General features: G+C 48.0%; 6 protein-coding genes across 6 annotated transcripts; 3 read left to right on the top strand and 3 right to left on the bottom strand.

Moving 5' to 3' along the window:
• The first annotated feature begins 197 nt into the window (after nt 1-197).
• LOC108029276 (uncharacterized) lies at nt 198-838 on the top strand. The gene has a single exon (XM_017101475.3). It carries the CDS (start codon nt 305-307, stop codon nt 728-730), a length of 426 nt encoding a protein of 141 aa, XP_016956964.1. The 5' UTR covers nt 198-304; the 3' UTR covers nt 731-838.
• A 266-nt stretch (nt 839-1,104) lies between these two features.
• LOC108029278 (60S acidic ribosomal protein P1) lies at nt 1,105-1,870 on the bottom strand. Its single transcript, XM_017101476.3, has 2 exons — nt 1,663-1,870; nt 1,105-1,514 (listed from the first exon to the last, which is right to left on the bottom strand). The coding sequence occupies exons 1-2, from the start codon at nt 1,732-1,734 to the stop codon at nt 1,248-1,250; spliced, it is 339 nt and encodes a 112-aa protein (XP_016956965.1). The 5' UTR covers nt 1,735-1,870; the 3' UTR covers nt 1,105-1,247.
• Nucleotides 1,871-2,392: 522 nt separating this feature from the next.
• Nucleotides 2,393-3,636, top strand: LOC108029169 (ribonuclease H2 subunit A). The gene has a single exon (XM_017101314.2). The coding sequence runs from the start codon at nt 2,456-2,458 to the stop codon at nt 3,497-3,499; it is 1,044 nt and encodes a 347-aa protein (XP_016956803.1). The 5' UTR covers nt 2,393-2,455; the 3' UTR covers nt 3,500-3,636.
• On the bottom strand, nt 3,615-6,964 carry LOC108029168 (F-box-like/WD repeat-containing protein ebi). Its single transcript, XM_017101313.3, has 3 exons — nt 6,585-6,964; nt 5,318-6,516; nt 3,615-5,250 (listed from the first exon to the last, which is right to left on the bottom strand). Exons 1-3 carry the CDS (start codon nt 6,640-6,642, stop codon nt 4,405-4,407), a joined length of 2,103 nt encoding a protein of 700 aa, XP_016956802.1. The 5' UTR covers nt 6,643-6,964; the 3' UTR covers nt 3,615-4,404.
• A 502-nt stretch (nt 6,965-7,466) lies between these two features.
• LOC108029099 (AP-2 complex subunit alpha) lies at nt 7,467-14,191 on the top strand. Its single transcript, XM_017101190.3, has 8 exons — nt 7,467-7,794; nt 8,587-8,842; nt 9,633-9,844; nt 10,011-10,466; nt 10,529-12,052; nt 12,112-12,395; nt 12,447-12,651; nt 12,711-14,191. Exons 2-8 carry the CDS (start codon nt 8,779-8,781, stop codon nt 12,786-12,788), a joined length of 2,823 nt encoding a protein of 940 aa, XP_016956679.1. The 5' UTR covers nt 7,467-7,794; nt 8,587-8,778; the 3' UTR covers nt 12,789-14,191.
• LOC108029098 (DNA-directed RNA polymerase I subunit RPA2) lies at nt 14,177-17,869 on the bottom strand. The gene is made up of 3 exons (XM_017101189.3): nt 17,684-17,869; nt 16,131-17,630; nt 14,177-16,070 (listed from the first exon to the last, which is right to left on the bottom strand). Exons 1-3 carry the CDS (start codon nt 17,771-17,773, stop codon nt 14,271-14,273), a joined length of 3,390 nt encoding a protein of 1,129 aa, XP_016956678.1. The 5' UTR covers nt 17,774-17,869; the 3' UTR covers nt 14,177-14,270.
• Nucleotides 17,870-20,225: the final 2,356 nt, after the last annotated feature.

Raw genomic sequence — 20,225 nt, 5'->3', positions numbered from 1 at the left:
AGTATGTTTACAATGTGCCTTAACTAAAGAAATAGTTACACAGAAATCGGATAACTATTTACCGGACTTATTTTGTAAATAAGTAAAAACCCGCTTGAATTCAAATCCGATAAGAAAACATATTTCAACAATCGATTTTATCGAAATCGCATGGCCTAACTCTCTTTTTTTGACGCTGTCATCAATTGTTGGCGCCCTCCTTTGGGATGGGGTGCAACAGCCCGCTGGTATTTTCGTTCCGTACGGTCACACTTTATGCTGTCTCATTGTAAACAATTTAAAATTTTAGCATTTTCGCACAACAATGACCCCTGCAGCAGATAAGCCCCGCGAAATCGGCTTCGACAGGCAATTCTCCGCGGACGTGAATGGCGTGCACACGGAGATAGTGTTCCACGGCTTCGCCAACAAGTGGTTTCTAGTCATAACGCAGCTGGGCAAGATTCCCGGCTTCTACAACGTGCACTTCGACGTCCAGCGCGACGAGCGGGTGGTGCCCTACCTCCATGGCCCCGTGGACAACCCCGAGTACCACGTCTCCGTGCCCATTGAGATGAACTGCTGCCTGGGCCTGGACACCGACGAGATCCGCAGCGCCATCCAGTTCTTGGTCAACCGCACCGGACTCCACAAGTGCCCCACGGACTTTGTGGTGGGCCTGGGCCTCAAACAGATCGATGGACCTAACCTGCGGGCCCTGGCCAAGGTTCTCAATGAGATGATCTTCTAATCTACGTTTTTCATTGCCATTATATACTAGCTGTGCTACAACAGTTCTGTTAGCCGTATCTGTATATTACTATTTTTTGTATCATAAAATGGAACAGAGGTGCCTATATTTGTATTTCTTATTGGTACTTCTTTGGAAATGTAAGTTGGTGCATTCCTTCACAGAGCTACATGCCAGTTCCGACATATCTAAGGAATATCAAGTAAGTATCCCTTGTTCAAACTACATCCACGTCTTTCCACTCCAACATGGTTATATGGTTTTTACGCTTTTAAAGGGGATACCCGGCTTCTTCCTAACAAGCCATCTGGCTCTATCGACTACAAATTATTAATCACTAACTCCACAATCGTTCCACCAAGTAAGCTCGACACTTTTAGCAAACGTCTTCTATATTTCCTCGCATTTGTACATTAAAACGTGTACGCGGTCGGGAAACACGGGCACACGTCCGCCTCTCGAGGATTAGAGCACAAACACAACGGATGTCAGGTTGTCCAGAAGGTCTCTAGGGGATTTAGTCGAACAGACCGAAGCCCATGTCGTCGTCGGACTGGTCGGACTCCTCCTCCTTCTTCTTCTCCTCCTTCTTGGCCTCGGCGGCTGGAGCAGCGGAGGCGGCAGCAGGGGCAGCACCTCCGGCGGGGGCGGCACCGACTCCGGATCCGATGTTGGTGATCAGGTCCTTGACGTTGATGCCCTCCAGGGCCTTGGCGAAGAGGCCGGGCCAGTAGGGCTCCACCTCGACGTTGGCGGCCTTCAGGATGGTGTTGATCTTCTCGCCCTGTGGGAGATTCCGAGAAATAACATAAGCACACGCTGCCGGGCCACAGAAGTCACCGAAAGACCCTGGAATCCGCCAACATCCCCGCTCGATGGCTAGGGCTCTGGAGGATTCGCAGAGTCCACGAAACCGAGGGTCAAGAACTTACGGTGACGGCGACATCGTCATCGACCAAGATGAGGGAAGCGTAGACGCAGGCGAGCTCGGCTTTGGTAGACATGTCGGAGTGCTGTGGCTAATCACTGATTGTGCAAGTTGCCAAAAATTAATTGTTTATAACAAATGGCCTTAGCTCGGGACGAGAACAAGCACGCTGGTCGAAATCCTAAACCGGAAAGAGCAGGAAAAGGTTAGGGGTGTGAAAAACATAACAAAATAAATATCATATCGTTTATTTATTTTTACTCAAAATATCGATATGTGATATTTTTATGTTTTTCACATCCCTATGGCGCGATCTACACACTAAGCAAAAATAATTATGTACATCGTGATATTTTAAGACTTTTTAAAACCACTAAACAAGGTACAAATAAATGAGATGTATAGTTAAGAAATGTGAACAAAACATTTCATCACCGAACATATTTTGTTTTGATTATGAAGGCAGCTTACTTCAAAGTAATAAAAGTCTTTAATGTTAGCACGTATGTTTAAATATTTTTAAATTTGAGTATTACCATTCATTTTGTTTATTTTTTTCTTATTAAAATAATAGTCAAAATATGTTAAATAAAAATATCAAGAATACTCTATATATCGATATTTCTCGAGTTATTAATTTTTTTCCATGTAATACTTTTCGTTACTACGTTGGTATCGATACATGGTATCGATGGTGGGAAAAATTCAATTGCAAAAACAGTCACTTTGCATATACATGTAATAAGTGTGCCCATAGACTTGCAAAAAAAGATAAACAATAAAAAAGGCGCGCAATAATGTCGGACCAGGAAGATATAGAAATAAAGCAGGAGGACCAGACTGTAGAGAATATAGACGAAAAGGACGAAAAGCCCGATGATGAGAGCCCTAACGACACCGGCAAAATCAACTCTTTGAAGGCCCTAGGACCCTTCATAGCCGGCAAAGAGAACAGCAGGAACACGGTTTACCTCAGCGACATTCCGGATGTCTGCAAAGATAAACCCTGCATGCTTGGCGTGGACGAAGCTGGGCGCGGTCCCGTCCTGGGGCCCATGGTATATGGCATCTCCTACTGCCCACTGGAAAGTAAGAAGGCTCTCGAGGATTTGGGATGCGCCGATTCCAAACAACTGACCGAGGAGAAGCGGGATATTATTTTCAACGATATCAACACCAAGGAATACGCCACCAGCTGTGTCGGCTGGGCCGTGGAGATCATATCCCCTAATACTATCAGTACGAGCATGAACCGGCGGTCCAAGTGTTCCCTTAACGAGGTTTCCATGGACTCGGCCATGGGCTTGATCCAACAGGCAATCGACGCGGGCGTTAATATAGCCGAGGTCTACGTGGACACTGTGGGTCCACCGGAGAAGTACCAGGAGAAGCTTCTTAAGCGCTTTCCCACCTTCAGTATCACCGTGGCCAAGAAGGCCGATTCCACATATCCCATTGTCTCGGCGGCCAGTATTTGCGCAAAGGTCACCCGCGATCATGCCTTGAAGGTTTGGAAGTTCCCCGAGGGCTTGGTCATCAAGGACAATGCCTTTGGCAGTGGCTATCCAGGAGATCCGGTAACGAAGCGCTTTCTGACCGAACACGTCGATCTGGTGTTCGGGTTCCCTCGCATCGTGCGCTTCAGTTGGACCACGGCCCAAAAAGCCCTGGTGGACAAGGCCTACGACATGGAGTTCGACGAACCAGACTCCGAGAAGCCCAAGTACGCCGGAACCAAGCTCACAAAGTTCTTCAAGGGCACCACAAAGTCCGGCGAGGTTATTCGCGAGGAGTGCCGGTTCTTCAAGCAACGACATCTAGGAAATGTCATGGAGTTCTAGGAGGAATTGCAGAGCTAGTAATTGTATTGTAACTCAACTCTTAACCAATATTTATAAGACTTTGTTTTAATGTAACCGATAAGTTAGTAATCTCCCAGCCCCAGAAAAACAACGATTTTAGTTTTATCTTTAATGGATTTTGCGGATGTTTTTGTGTTTTTGCCATTCTCGGGTTCTTAATAATTCTTAGGCTTACGTTCGTTTACAGACTACTTGGGGCTGCAGTTACACTGTTCTGAATGTATGCGTGAATCTGATCTGATCTCGTTTGATATCCATATAGCTTAGAGGACGAAGAGGGATTGGATTAAGGATTTTTGGAGGGGTGCTGGCTGGCATCTTCGATCGACACAATAACAAAATGCATAAAGTTATACTAAACGATTTCTGTATAAAAAGGGACGACCTTAGAGACATAGAGCTTACAACTAAGTTTAAAAAGGGGCGAGTCGCATCCCGCAGATCGGAAGAGAACAACAACCAAGTTGGAGCCCTTGAAATACCAGGCGCATATCGATTTTGTGTGACTCGAGACTAAGCGTACGAAAAAGACGTGGACAAAAGCGGGAGGATCGCAGGAGTTGGACCTTAAATAACTAATTAGAACTTAAAGCAATTACAATTACAGATTGCAGGGCGGGATATCTATGAATGAAGTTACATACGGCCCGAGTTCCAGTTCCAAATCGATTAAATTTGGCAGAATTGAAACTGATATTTCACTTTGCTACACAATATATTAAATTTAATTTTTGAACGATAATCAAGAGCATAGAATTTCCAATTTTTAAAAGAAGTGAAAACCTATTGATTCAATCACCACCGAATAAAGAGTTGGAAAAGGACACCTGGCTAATATAAGCGTTTGCTCAAAAGACGAATTCCAGCAGTGGCTGCTCCGGCGATCAGAACTTTCGCAGATCCAAGACGAAAACGCTTCCATCGGAGGCACTGGCGCCGACCTTGGTTCCCTTCGAGTTCCAGCAGACCTCGAAGATGCCGCCGGTGCCCTTGTAGCTGTGCACCAGCTGTCCTGTTTGCGTGCTCCAAATGTGCACGCACTTGTCAAAGCTGCCGGAGGCCAGGTGCTTGCCATCCGGACTGAAGGCCACCGAGTATACTGGCTCCGTGTGCTTCGTCAGCGTGTGGATGCAGCTGCCCCGTTCCACGTCCCACAGTCTCACCGTGGAATCGAACGAAGCCGAGGCGAGGATTAGGTTTGTGTTTGGATTATTGGTTCCAGGCCCCGTGGGCGACCATTTGATCGTGTAGATCTCCTTGGAGTGCGCCTGCAGATCGTGGCAGCAGCGATCCCGGTTCATGCTCCAGATTTTCAGGGTCATGTCATCGGAGCAGGAGGCCAGCAGCTGGCCTTGCGGACACCACTTGATCGCATTTACCTCGTTCGTGTGCCCCTTGAAGGTCTTGATGGGCTCATTCACCCCCAGCCGACACACGTGAATCCGTTGATCCGTACTGCACGACGCAAAGGCCTGATTTGTTTGCCAATCCACATCCAAGGCAGGAGCACTGTGGAAGGCGAATTGCTGCGTGCACTGACCCGTAGATGCATCCCAGATAATCGTCGTCTTGTCCACGCCCGCCGACAGGATGTAGTTTCCGCACTTGTTCCACTTCAGCGCGAAGATCGGACCCTTGTGTTGGCCCAAAGTGGAGGCCAGTCGACCGTCGGTTTTCCATATCCGGGCGTAGCCATCGTAACTGCCTGTGGCGAGCAGGGAACCATCGCACTGCAAAAAAGGTAAAGAAACGAGAGATTAAATCGGTCCAAGGGCAATAGTCGTTTTCCGGACTTACATTCCAGTCCAGAGAGGTGACATCCTTGTTGCTGGGCACCTCGGCGCCACCCTTCTGGATGCAGTGCCGCAGCACCAGCTGATTGGAATTGGTGTTCGCATCGGACATGTCCCATATCCTGGCTGTGCTGTCCCCGGAACCACTTGCTAGTAGATCTCTGCTCGGATTCCAGGCGCAGATAAACACCTCGCTCTCGTGGCCGCGCAACACTCGAGCCTTGGACTCGGGTATTTCGATGCTTTCGTCAATGTCCATGGGCACAAGGGCGGCGGGAGTTCCGGCGCCTCCGCCGGTGGACGATGAGATGGTGCCACTGGGCGCAGAGCTCTGAGCAGTGGACGAACCCGCCTGAACATTGTTTCCTTGGGTTCCCACACGAATCGTTACCGCTCCACTAGGAGCCTTGGCTCCAGCTGCCGTTGAAGCTCCTCCAGCTGCTGCCGCATCCGAATTGGAGGTGGACACAGCGCCGCCAGCCGGCGTCACCCCGCTTGAGGGCTGCTCTACGCTGCTGGATGTGCTGCTATTGCCATTTGTGGAAGTCGAGGAGGCTGCATCATCGGTGCTGGTGGCATTCGCATTGCCTGCATTACCGCCAGACGAGCTGCCCGCTTCATTAGAGTTCTGTGATTTCTTTTGTGCTCCGCCCGCTGCTGTCGAGTCTCCGGAAGCTGGTGTGCTCGAGCTATTGCCGCCCGCAGTGGTCGCTTGGTTGCCTCCAGCTCCATTGTTTCCAGCGAAAGCGCTGCCAGTGTTGTTTGCCGTGTTCCCACTGGAGTCCACCTCGCTGGTCGTCTGATCTGTGGGCGTGCTGGTGCCCGTGGTGCTGCCGGCGGCCTTGTTTCCAGCTCCTGAGCCCGCTGCTCCTGTTCCCGGTTCAATTTTAATCTCTGGCTTGGAGTTGCTGTTCTGGTTGCCGCCGGAGGGGGCGGAGGAGTCCACCGCACCTGGCTTCCCCGGTTCCGTTTTCACAATTGGCTTGGGGGGCTTCACCTCCGGCATGACGGCGTCTATCAGCGAGAGTCCCTCGATTGGCCGCGCCACCTCGCCGTCCTCGCCCACGCTCCACTCCACCTCGGTGTAGAGCAGGCCCTTCTGAAGGATGGTCAGCAGGGCGGCCGGAGGAACCAGGGCCCCATTGATATTGCTCTGCGAGATGTGCGACTCGATGCCAAACACGTAGGCCGAGTGAAGAAAGCCTGTAAAGCGCGGAGAATGCAGAAGATTAAAGCGGGCTGTCATCGTCCGATTGGGAGGCGCTACTCACCCGACTCCTGCAGGTATCGGTAAACCAGGAAGTTCACCTCGTCGCTGGAAAAACTCATGGCTGCCCGCGGTTGGCGTTGGCTCCTGCTACTAGCTCACTGCAAAATCTCCAGTCACCGATGCCAATTGTGTTTTTGCGGTGCGAAAATCGGAGCTCTGCTGCGTAACACATGCGTCTGCCTTCGGCACGCTATCACTTCCTCGCAAGCCGCGAAGTCCGGAGCTGCTCCTGGTCGTTGGGTCGGTCTGGTGGGTCCTGTGTTCTCAATTCTGCCAGTTCGCTGCTTGCCGCAGGAGCATTTCACATATTTTTCCACAAATAAAAACCACGAATCGAAAACGCGTTTCTGAAACGCGCAAAAAAATGGCGGAGTAATCGCATGGTGTGCGGCGTGCGGGGTGGCGCAGAGCTGCATATTGTGACGTCACAAGATCGGCCTGGAGAATAGTATCCAAGAGGAAAAATAATTAATTAATCGAAGCTGACTCCCTCAGTAGGTCGTTGCGATTTGGACCATCTTAATAAAATATTTTTCCAATATTTAATTTAATACTAAAAAGTATACTATAAGTTTAAGCTAAGCCATTGCATATCCTCATACTCAGTTGGTTAGAAGTTGATAAGATAAGACAACATGAAAGTGGCTTTTGCTTGTTTTACTTTTATTTTATTATGCATTATATTATTATTTTTATTTTGCTGTTGGAGTACCAGCAGATAGTCAAAGTTAAATTAATTAAATAATCAAAGTTTAGACTGCCTTGCAATTTGTGACGTCACAACGCTGCGCGTCTCCCAGCCCTGCCGCACCCAGCCCTGGAACCACGGTACTCGGGGCATGTCGGCCGCTCCCACGAACGGTCACTCTAATCGTTCCGTTGCACCCGCGCCCGCTAGATGGCTCCACTCTCAGGCAGCGAGAGCGAAGAAAAATCAATAGAAATTTTCATTTTAGTGAATTGCCCTGCGCTCGGGAATAGTTAACAAACAAATTAGCGGCAAATCAGCGAGGCGAGGCGCCAGCCAGTTGGAGTTACGTAAAGTGCAGCTCCCAGGACCAAACATTCCGCAGCCAACACCCCGGATTCCGGATTGCAGTTTCGACTGCAAGCGAAGCCAGCAACTCCAGAAGTCTCCGATCTCCCCGCTCCGCCGCAGAAATTCCGCAACGCCTGGCGACTTCGACCGCTGCGAGTGAAAAATCGGAAAAGTAAGCCCCCAGAAGAGCTCAGCAGCTCTGCACAATACGCCCATTAATGTTTGGTTTTCGGTGGCTTCTTCGGTGTTTTTGGGCGAAACGCCTTCGTCATCCAGCGGGTGAAAAAGTGACGTGACATGAAGGCAAGAAAGAAGAGAAGCGCAGAGAGCGCGTGAAAAACAGAAATAAAACGAAACGGAAAGCGAAACAGAAAACAGAGAGCAGAAGCAGAAGCAGAAGCCGGTGGTCGTGCCGTCCAAATCAATCCAAAAAGTAATGCCCAAGTGCACATCGCGCTTCGCCAGGCGATAAAAGTGGGCGAGAGCGAGGTCACAGACAGAATCTTTATCAGCGTGCAAGCGCTGCCAAGTTGCAAGTAAATCGGTTGCCAAAAGTGCGGGGGCTCCGCCTCCCTCCTCCCCCGAAATGTCAAAGTTCGCCAGGCATCGAGTGCACTGCGCGGAAAACTGGGGTCCAAGTACCCAGAATGACTCGGTGATTAGGTGCTCGCAGATTCATACAGGGCCACATTTCGTTTACAACGTTATCTGCGGTTCATTCTGAGCGAAAAATTGCCGGATACATATTTTGTTTCAGAATTTATGATATGTATCTTGGGAGCACTGCGAAAGAGGTTCTAAGAACTGTGAAGTTTCATTGGGATATGTAAGGTCTAACGCTTTGGAAATTCGAATTAGGGGAATAGGGCAATAATGCAGATAACAATAATTTTTCACTTTTTAGTACAACAAAACACTGCTATCCAAAAGTTCTGCTATAACTCGAGTATCTTTTCCGTTTCAGGTCCCGCAGGAACAGCGAAGATCCGGAGGAAGAGAGATATAGTCGAACAGAGTAGAGAGCAGCTACTATATCTTCGGGTCCGACGTCGAGTTCGAGCGATAAGAGCGCCTCGAGACTCGGCCGCCTTTCATCGACGATTTTCTTGCGCCCCCAGTTTGCATAAAACCAGCGAAAATTAACAAGCTAACTACCATGGCGCCGGTGCGGGGGGATGGCATGAGAGGCCTGGCCGTCTTTATATCGGATATAAGGAACTGTAAGTGCAGATCAGATCTCTTGGGTAACCACCATTAAATCCAATTGAGCGGGTCGCAACAAGAGATTTTCCATAGGGGCGGAATCAGCGCCATTTCTTGATCAATTACCAGGAGCAGCGCACTCACAATAAAGTGGGGCGGCACAAAAACACACACACAGTACGCGCTCTGTAGGTTGGATGTACTTGGAGTACCATAAAATCATAGTTCTGTTAATGAATTAAACGTAGTAACTCTAAATTGATTTCCTTAAAAAGAGAACCCAAATCGTTTGTAAATAGATTTAGTAATTTGTGTACTCGTGATATCGAAAAAGATATTTGCTCGTTAAGTAGCTGCTAAGGGATTTCCTGTTAGGGATGAGTAATACTTCTAGTTTGACTAGTTGGAGGTCTCACTGCAGTACCTTCAGACGCGTATCTGTGTGTGTGCCACCACCGCAATTGTCTGCCCGACGATTCACTGTATGGCATTATCGTCGCCGCTCGCTGTTTGCTATGTGCTTGGTTACTAGTTTCTGGTTTGTGGACAGCATATCGGAGAGTAGAGGTTCCGCAGCGGATCGGTGACTGGTACTAATTGGCGCCTCTGCGAACCGGAGGAAACCCGCGACATGGAGAGAGCCGAAGAGTGTGAAGTCGCCTCTCCCATCGATCAAGCATGGGGCGGAAAAGAAAGCGAAGCTTCCGCCGACGAAACGCTGTTGTTTTACTGTGAATCCCCTTTTGTGACCTTGACCCATTTTCCACATCAATACTAATGTCCAACCATTTCCCCACCATCCCGCAGGTAAAAGCAAAGAGGCGGAGGTCAAACGCATAAACAAGGAGTTGGCCAACATACGGAGCAAATTTAAAGGAGACAAAACGCTCGACGGCTATCAGAAGAAGAAATATGTTTGCAAGCTGCTGTTCATCTTTCTCCTCGGCCACGACATCGACTTTGGCCACATGGAGGCGGTCAACCTGCTGTCCTCCAACAAATACTCAGAGAAGCAGATCGTGAGTACACCAAATAATTGATTCAATAATCATTTTGTTATTCAGCGAGTGAAATAACTGAACTGGAAAGCGCCTGGCTTTACTATTTAATGTAGCTTCTGTTTGCTAAATGGCAGTTAAAATTTATTCTGGACAAATAATAATGTATTTTCCTTTAATATTCCAGGGCTACTTGTTCATCTCCGTGTTGGTCAACACGAATAGCGACCTCATTCGGCTGATCATCCAGTCGATCAAGAATGATTTGCAATCGCGCAACCCTGTGCACGTCAATCTGGCGCTGCAGTGCATCGCCAACATTGGCAGCCGGGACATGGCCGAGTCCTTTTCCAACGAGATACCCAAGCTACTCGTCTCGGGCGACACCATGGACGTGGTGAAGCAGTCGGCGGCGCTGTGCCTGCTCCGCCTGTTCCGCTCCTCGCCGGACATCATTCCCGGCGGCGAGTGGACATCGCGCATCATCCATTTGCTCAATGATCAGCATATGGGAGTAGTCACGGCGGCCACCTCGCTGATCGACGCCTTGGTGAAGCGCAATCCAGACGAATACAAGGGTTGTGTCAATTTGGCCGTTTCTCGCCTGTCCCGGATCGTGACAGCTAGCTACACGGATCTTCAGGTGGGAGAAAAGGATTGTGTGTAAAAAAGAAAACCTCTAATCCAATTAAATTTCTATCACAGGATTACACTTACTACTTTGTGCCGGCTCCATGGCTGTCCGTAAAACTTCTTCGGCTGCTGCAGAACTACAATCCGGTAACCGAAGAGGCAGGTGTGCGGGCTCGCTTAAACGAGACCCTGGAGACGATTCTGAACAAGGCGCAGGAGCCGCCAAAGAGCAAGAAGGTGCAGCACTCCAACGCCAAGAACGCCGTGCTTTTCGAGGCCATCAATCTGATCATTCACAGCGACAGCGAGCCGAACCTTCTGGTGCGTGCGTGCAACCAGTTGGGCCAATTCCTTAGCAATCGCGAGACCAACTTGCGCTACTTGGCTCTGGAGTCCATGTGCCACCTGGCCACCTCGGAGTTCTCGCACGAGGAGGTCAAGAAGCACCAGGAGGTGGTCATCCTGTCGATGAAAATGGAGAAGGATGTGTCCGTGCGCCAAATGGCAGTGGATCTTTTGTATGCCATGTGTGATCGTGGTAATGCCGAGGAGATTGTCCAGGAGATGCTGAACTATCTCGAGACGGCCGACTACTCTATTCGCGAGGAGATGGTGCTCAAGGTGGCCATTCTCGCCGAGAAGTACGCCACGGACTATACCTGGTACGTGGATGTGATCCTGAATCTAATCCGTATTGCTGGCGACTATGTCTCCGAGGAAGTGTGGTACCGCGTCATTCAGATCGTGATCAACCGCGAGGAGGTTCAGGGATATGCCGCGAAGACCGTTTTTGAGGCGCTCCAGGCACCCGCCTGCCACGAGAACATGGTCAAGGTGGGCGGCTACATCTTGGGAGAGTTCGGCAACTTAATTGCCGGAGACTCGCGCTCCGCACCTCTGGTGCAATTCAAGCTGCTGCACTCCAAGTATCATTTGTGCTCGCCGATGACGCGGGCCCTGCTCCTGTCCACGTACATCAAGTTTATCAACCTGTTCCCGGAGATTCGCACCAACATCCAGGACGTGTTCCGCCAGCACAGCAATCTTCGATCCGCAGATGCGGAATTGCAGCAGCGAGCCAGCGAATATCTACAGCTCAGCATTGTGGCATCGACAGACGTATTGGCCACTGTCCTGGAGGAGATGCCTTCTTTCCCGGAGCGCGAGAGCTCCATTCTGGCAGTGCTGAAGAAAAAGAAGCCCGGTCGGGTGCCGGAGAACGAGATTCGCGAGTCGAAGAGCCCGGCTCCGTTGCCTTCTGCGGCGCAGAACAACGTGCACGTAAACAACTCGCACAGCAAGCTGAACAATAGCAACGCGAACACAGATCTGCTGGGACTGAGCACTCCGCCGTCAAACAATATTGGTGGTGGCAGCAACAGCAACAGCACCCTCATCGATGTGCTGGGCGACATGTACGGCAGCAACAGTAACAACAACTCGAGTGCCGTGTACAACACCAAGAAGTTCTTGTTCAAGAACAATGGTGTTCTGTTTGAAAACGAAATGCTGCAGATTGGCGTGAAGAGCGAGTTCCGCCAGAACCTGGGACGATTGGGCCTCTTCTACGGCAACAAGACGCAGGTTCCCCTGACGGTAAGCACGAACGGTTTTCAAAAATCTTCAAAACGCTGAATAATTTTCATTTTCTGCAGAACTTTACGCCCGTGCTGCAATGGTCCGCCGAGGATGCGCTCAAGCTGAACGTGCAGATGAAGGTGGTGGAGCCGACCCTGGAGGCCGGCGCCCAGATCCAACAGCTGCTCACTGCGGAGTGTATCGAAGATTACGCCGACGCGCCAACCATCGAGATCAGTTTCCGCTACAACGGCACACAACAGAAGTTCAGCATCAAACTGCCTTTGAGCGTGAACAAGTTCTTTGAGCCTACCGAGATGAATGCCGAATCCTTCTTTGCACGATGGAAGAACCTCAGCGGGTAACTAAAAACTTGCCTCCTAAGCATTCGGTATTAAGTGTGTACTTTTAGGGAACAACAACGTTCACAAAAAGTGTTCAAGGCCGCCCAGCCGCTGGATTTGGCCGGAGCCCGCAACAAGCTGATGGGCTTCGGCATGCAGCTGCTGGACCAGGTGGATCCCAATCCAGACAACATGGTCTGCGCAGGCATCATCCATACGCAATCGCAGCAGGTGGGCTGCTTGATGCGATTGGAGCCGAACAAGCAGGCTCAGGTGAGTGACTTGCAGACTATTGTGTCCAAATAGTACTTATTTCCCTGAACCATCTACAGATGTTCCGACTGACCGTGAGGGCCAGCAAGGAGACCGTGACTCGGGAGATCTGCGACCTGCTGTCGGATCAGTTCTAAGCCACAACAATCATGGACGGGAGGGGTCGAGTTGGAGCTACGAAGCCATGGAGCCATGGAGCCACGGCAACCACTTTACAATGCACAATCCCAATCACCTAGAGAAATATCAAAGCGAAAACGGTCCTCGAACTTTGCGCGTTTAGTTATGCCAGGCACACTCCTACTCTCTTCATAAGTACCTTTCATCTTCTCCAGCCGCGAGTGGCGGAGTGAGCTTTACCCACGGTCCTGTTTCCTGTTGATTTGAATATTATTTTTGTAAACCCACTCGTACTTTACCCATTTTCCCCTTTCATGCCCCTGCCCCAAGCCCCAATCCGTATCAGAATTCTTTGTAAATGTTAAGCTCAAAAAGTTCATAGTAGAGAAACGAGAGAACATAATTAGATTATGTTGATATGTATGACAAATTATATATTGTTGCATCATTTCGAGGCAGTAGCAATTGGATATTATATACCTATACACAGATATACATTCATACAAACCACATACATATACCTAGTATATACGTCGTTGTAATAAAAACAGAAAACAATATAAAACAGAAGATAAGCTTGCAAGGAAATTATTAAGATGCCTGCAAACGACAAGTATGCAAATCGTTATCTAAATATTTATACATATATTGATTAATGCAATTGCATCAAAACGAAATTCATGTTTAATGTTTTTGATTGTGAAGATCTGACGAAGAGCCGCAGGAGCAGAAATCTCATTAAATAATAGACAAATAATTAGAGACGGATCAACTAGAAACTCCTTGATTAATCACTGTTGAGCAACTAAAAATTTATCGAAGATAGAAGCAATCCAATTTTGAGGAAACGAAAGCAAAAATTTAAAATATTATTACACTTATAGCAGAATTTTTCGATTGATCCTGGGTAATATTTCGTTTTGTATGTGTACCATAGATAAACTGAAGAGAACTACATGTTGTGCCGCTTCCTGGGAGGGATAGCGATCTTTTGAGCATCAAGTATTACTTATCCGAAGCAGCAGCTGCAGCAAGCCATAAATCTGCTGATAACTCCTTCAATTGCGAGGCGGCAGCCGATGAAGAACAAAGAATTGTAAACTAAAATATACATTATATAGATACTGATACTGAATACCGATAATGGAAATTGTCATCGTATACTTATTACCACTAAACTCTCAATCCTTTCGTATCAACCGATGTGCATGTCAGTTGGAAGTTGAAAGCATTTCCAAAGTGCAATAGTTAAATGTTACAAAATTCCACGAAAATTCCATTCAACACTCAGACAAAACAAAAGCGACTACAACAGCAACAAAACATAAACCACAACTACATATAGCAAATGCAGGAATTTAACTGTAAAAGTAAACAAATATGTATTTAAATAAATAAATAAATATAAATTGAAACCATTTTTGACAGCTTTTTTCATCAACTTTATTAGGAATAGTACAAGGGATAAAATAAGGTCTAACAATAATCTTAATTTCCACCTAAATCTCGTTCAACTTGAATCTGGCATTGATGTTGACCGAACTCAGTTCGGTGACCAGAAACTTGAAGGAGAAGGGTATCTCGATCATGGACACGTTACTGTTGTCCCCGCACAAGCGACACGTGTCCGGCTTCGAGGAGAGCAATCCCGTCTCGTTCCGCTTAACAATCTGCTGCAGCGGCGCCAGAATAGAGCCACACTTGTGGCACACCAGCGTGTGTGTCTTGTCCGAGTTGTGGAACAATCGGTCCTGCAGCAGGAAGGCTGCTCCGTGGGAGATCAAGGCATCCCGTTCCATCTCTCCGAATCTCACGCCGCCTCCTCGTTTTCTGCCCTTAATTGGCTGATGTGTGCGAGCCTCCACCGCTCCCGTGGATCGCACCTGCCATTTGTCAAACACCATGTGTCGGAGTCGCTGGTAATGGACCACGCCGAAGAATATATCCGCCGTCATCTCGCGGCCATCGACTCCGGAATACAGTCTCTCCGTTCCGTAGTAATTGTAGCCGCCAGCCTCCAGCACCTTGCCAAAATAGTCGATAGCCGTATTCTCCTCGGAGAAGCGGAAGGGAGTCGCATCGTACACGTCACCGTTGATCGCGGCACCCTTTCCAGCCATCGTCTCGATCATCATGGCGATTGTCATACGGGAGGGGAAACCGTGGGGATTGAACACGATGTCTGGGATCAAGCCCGACTCCGTGAAGGGCAGGTCCTCGGCAGGATATTTTTGTGAGCAAATTCCCTTCTGACCGGCTCTTGACGCAAACTTATCTCCGATAGTAGCGGGCCGCGGAATCCTCAGGGTAATGGCCACTGTTTTCTTGGGCGTCAAGTCAAAGCTTCCCAACTTTCGGACGCTTTCTACTGTGCAATCTTCTTTCTCGTCCATCTTGACCACCTTGTAAGTGGCCACCTCTCCATCAAAATAGCAGTACAATGGCGTACCAAAACTTAATTTGGAGCCAGGATGAGGAAGACCATCCGAATCTAGATGCTTAACTAACTCCGGCATGTGCGGATGCCTGGAGAAGTAGCTGCTCTTCTTGTCCAGCGTGAGGAACTTTGTTTTGTAGATACTTCCATAAGCAAATCCTCGTTCATAGGCCGATTTGTTGATGATCATGGCATCTTCCATGTCGTAGCCCGTGTAGGAAATGACTGCTACTATAGCATTTGTGCCCATTGCAAAGTCATCCATCTGAATGTTGTCGTAGTGAACTGGGCGGAAGAGCGGGGTTGCCGGTGTCTGAAGGCGGTACAACTTATTGGCCGCTTGCTTGGGCCAATTTAAGCAAGGCGTTCCCATCGTTTGCTTTCCCATCTGACACTGGTACATGTTACGAGGCGATTGATTGTAGTCCGGCATGGGAATCAAGTTGGCCAGGTTGCTCATGAAGTGTGTCTTCGCCAACTCTAGGTGAGTGGTGAAGTCTGGATACATCTCCTTAGGGTCGATGGCAATTTCCATATACAGTTGCTCCAGAGTGCCAATGTACTCCACCCTCTTCCACTTCAGGTTCCAAACGGGCCTCATCATCCTGGCCGGTCCCGTCGACAGGTAAAGTCCTGGGAACTGACCATTCTTCTTGAAGGGTATGAAACCTATTTCCATCATCTGGGGAACGGTTCCAAATATCTTTCCGTAGCGCAGCTCGTCGACTATGCTGGTGGCCTCTGATTGCAGAATGTGACCCAGGTGTTTGCCGTCCAGAAAGACCACGTACAGTTTGACCCCCGGATTACTTTGGTTTGACAAGGGCATCATGCCCATCTCTGTCAGCTTTGCGGGAATGGTCTGATGAGAAGAAGGGGGTTGTTAACTGATCTGATAAGTTCGAAACTTTAATGTTCTTACCGCCACCAGCTTGGGATCCGGACGCTTTGAAATCTCACAGGTAAGTGTCAAATGATTGAGCAGGCCACAGGGTGTGCCATCCGGAGTGTGAACTGGACAAATGAAGCCCCAAGCATCGGGGAGCAGCTGGCGCGCCTCCGTGGTTCTCATGGTTGTGAAGTAGGAACCTCGGTGGATGGCGCGGAAGTGAGACATATAACGCATCCTGTTAATGTTCTCTGCCATGATGACCAAGCCACTATTTTGCATCAATCCCAGGCCAGTGCGACTGGCGATATTGCCAGTGGCAAGGAAGGACTCCATAGAGCGTCCAATTCCGCCCGCTTGTTTCATGCATTGTGTCATCACGGCACTGGTCAGTAGGGCATCCGGGGTGGTCAACTTCTTTTGGAGGCATCGGCGGACTTGCAAGACCCAGGACTCCACTCGTTCACTTAAGTACTTCTGGTAGAGGTGTCCTGGCAGGAGCACTTCCTGCATCATAGCCGAATCGACGTTTTCCACTCTGTGTTTGCCCTGGGCGCATTGGAAAAGCTTCTGCACCATGAAGACAATCAACTGGAACTTGTCCTCGTAGGTATCCAGGTGGATCATTACTCGCTCCTTGAGGATAAAGTCTGTGACATCCTCATCCGGTTGCCATTCCGGAACTTCTGGGAAGCGGGAGCGGAACAGATTGCCAATAAAGCTCCTGCACTGGGCGTGTGTGTAGACATTCTCGTTCTGCACTTCTCTCAGCATGCTCTGCACGCAGGACACGTAGTACTGGTCGGATTCATAGCCCCGCACCAATCTGTTGTAAATCTCTTCATCAGTATAATCCATCAGGCACTTCAGGATCAGGCAAACGGGCACGTAGGATAGCCTCTTCACGTGGGAGAACATGAACTTGGCTGTTCCATTGTTTAAATAGTGGACTACATTACTCTGGGACGACTCGTCCTCGCGGACTGTTTGCACTAGCACACCGATATCGCTGAAGTTCTGTCCGCGATCCTTCCACGAAGAGCGCTTTATGCAGATGGGATGATTTCTTCTGGTCATGATCAACATGCGCACGATCTTCTCGTTTCCACGGATCACAAAGATTCCGCCCCACTCGCTGTCGTGCTCTCCATGCTTCACCATGTCTGCCGGCGAAGCCAGTCCCAGATTGCAGGCCTTGGACCGCAGCATAATGGGCACTTCACCCAGATCCAAATTTATCGCGTTCTTTTCGACGCCATTGACACTCCACCCCAATCGAGCCGAGCAGATGCCCGAGTAGGAGAGGTGAAGTTGCCTCGAGTCCGTGGGGTAAATTTCTCGGGTGCGCACGTCAATCACATCTTGCGGCACCTGTGGCTTCGATATCCAAATGGATTCCACCTTCAGTGTGATCTTTTCGCCGGCAGGACTCTGCCAATGGATGGGAATCATGTGCTTGGCCACGTGACCCAGGCCCACGGTCAACATCTCGTCAAAGGAATCCACATGGGGTGCTCCTAAGTTGGCCAAGTGCTGTGGTACAAATTCATAAGCATGCGAGCGGCAAGTACTCCAATCTCACTTACCCTGCTCAGTTTTTTGGGTATCTTCTTGAATTCCGGCCGGGAATTGGTCAGCACCGGAGTGGTCTTCATTTGTTTCATCTCCTCCAGCATGGCGTAGGTTTATTTCTTTTAGAAAACCACTAAAAACAATTGAAACCCAAACGCTCTCCGCTGCACGTGGTGTTTTGAAATGAACCGTTTGCAGTGTGAACCAGTCAGTGGTGAGCCGGTTGGTATGCGGAACTAGTTAGTATTCAATTTAAATAACTATATGAGTGTGAGACCTTTTTAAAAGGATTGCTTCTGTCGAAATTTTCAATTTCACTAAAGCTTAATTTAAAAATCGGTTTTTAGGAGCTTTTGCTTATAATTACTTAAAAATAATTAAGATTTAATAAAGTGAACTTTTTTTGGTTCCAAAACAGTCATTTCTCGTATTTAGTTAACAGGGCTGCCAACTCGATTCCTAAACAGCTGTTGTGCGCGCCTTATTAGTTAAATTTCAAAATATATCCCCTTTATGAGTTTTAAAAGTGCCATTTTATTATGCATTTGATGCATACGACGTTATATAAGCTGATATGTATATATAAGCCGCCCATCATCATGTATCTTGCAGCATTTGTTGATATATCCGGTAAGTACGACTTAACTGCAGCGGAAATGAGAGTTTACAACCGGATGTGAGGATGTGTCAACGTGTTGCTGTTGCTAATGAAGTTGTTGCATTGTTGTCATCTGCATAACTCAGGACCTCCTTCCCAAAGTTTCCCCGTCCACTTTGCCCTAGCTCGATTCCTGCTAACTGGCATGGGAAGGCTAATAAATAGAGAATAGCATGTCCTCGAGTCTGCAGGGGAAGAAATGTGAAATGTTCAGGAAGTTCACCTTTGTTTTAATGCATTTCTTACTCTCCTTAAAGCCAGTTTTGCTTACTGCGTACAAAGTTGACTCCATTGTCCTTGGAAACCTTCTTAGCATTGACTTTTGGCCAAGTTATTCTAATTAACCACATGCTCCGGAAGCTGGCTAAGACCACATAGCCTTATATCGTTAGCCGGCTGTCAGGATAATGAAGCTTCAGCTGAAACTTCCTTTGGGCTATTAAACCAGCCGGCGAAGAAGATGGAACCTGGCCGAAATGGAAAGTTAATGCCAACTTAAGAAATACTCTTGAAATTGCAAAAGTGACACTTACTAATAGTACTAACTTACTCTTGCTCATTAAATTTAAACCTGACTTTTTTCATTAATTTGTCGTTAAGTTGTATTTTTCCAACACCATTAAAAATGAATTCGTCCCTTATGTATGATCTAGGTGCAGTAATATTGCACGGAGAAAGGGAAGCTGGACTGTTTGCCACAAAAAAAAAGCAAGGACAAATCTGAGGAGCCGCCGGAGCCAAAGGAACAGGGTGAGGGCCTCAATCTGAGCCCAGTCACTCCGGTTTATTATTCCATTATAATGAACACAATGCATTTTCTTGCAACTTTTTTCGGGCACACTGTCCTTGGTTCTGGGTTCTCGTATCCTTGCAACTTGCAACTTTCGCTGCACATTTGCCTGTGTGCAATCTCTGTGAAAGTTGAGGGCGTGGTTGGGGGCCCAACTTTTGCCAGGCGCTTCAAGTTTTCAGCTGGATTTTTTGCCCCTTTTGAGTCGCTACAAACAACAGGGAAAACCAGAACTGAGAGCCAGAGAGGGGCACCATGGCAAATTGCATTGTTGATTTTCATTTTCAAGCCTGGCGACACTTTGCCAAATGTGTGCTTCCTCTATCACCCTGCCTTTTCCCCCCGGAAAAACCCCCGCATCCTCGGTTCAGAGTCATTGCTGCGTGCTTCCCACTTTTCAAATGCGCGCACTGGAGACAAAAAAAAACAGGAAGCCGGCGTAGCCAGTGCAAAAATCAGCTAGAAAATGCATTTTCATTTGAAACTTTCCCGCGGAACTTTTCCACTGGGTTTGGGATCCCACGCACCCTTTGCCACACAAATTGGTTAATAAAGGTCCACGGATGAATTCTCTTTAAGGGAGTGATAGTGGTCACAACTTCGTAAAAACGAAATCCGGGATATACTACCATTAAATCACTCGAAGAAGAATAGTAGTCACATCCTGCTTTTGGCAGTTCTTAGCTACGCATATCTTTTCGTTTTTAAGAACTTTTAAGAATCTCAACCTAAACAGCTAATACAATAGTTTTTTAATATATTTTGAGGTCACTGATTTGATATTTTTAATATTCATTTCAAAAATGCAAGTTACCTATTATACTACCTAGTCTATTACTATTTATATGGTTTGATTGGTACCTCTTATATTTGCCTAAAGTTGAAGTTACGAGCAGCATCCTTTTCAAAACACTGAAGATCAATGACATTGCAAGTGTTGCGAATCTGTCTCTGGCAGTTCTTGACAATTGTTCATGATCTTCATGTCTTGACAGGCGATGTGGCAAGAGTTTTGTTTTGATTTGCCCATTAGTCATAATTAAAATGACGCGTGGGTCTAAATTTAAACTGTTTCATGTGACACGTTCTCCTAATTAAAATGTGCATA

The sequence above is a fragment of the Drosophila biarmipes genome, chromosome 2L (genome assembly GCF_025231255.1).
Source record: "Drosophila biarmipes strain raj3 chromosome 2L, RU_DBia_V1.1, whole genome shotgun sequence".
NCBI lineage: Eukaryota > Metazoa > Arthropoda > Insecta > Diptera > Drosophilidae > Drosophila > Drosophila biarmipes.
This window is presented reverse-complemented; position numbering and strand designations above follow the sequence as displayed.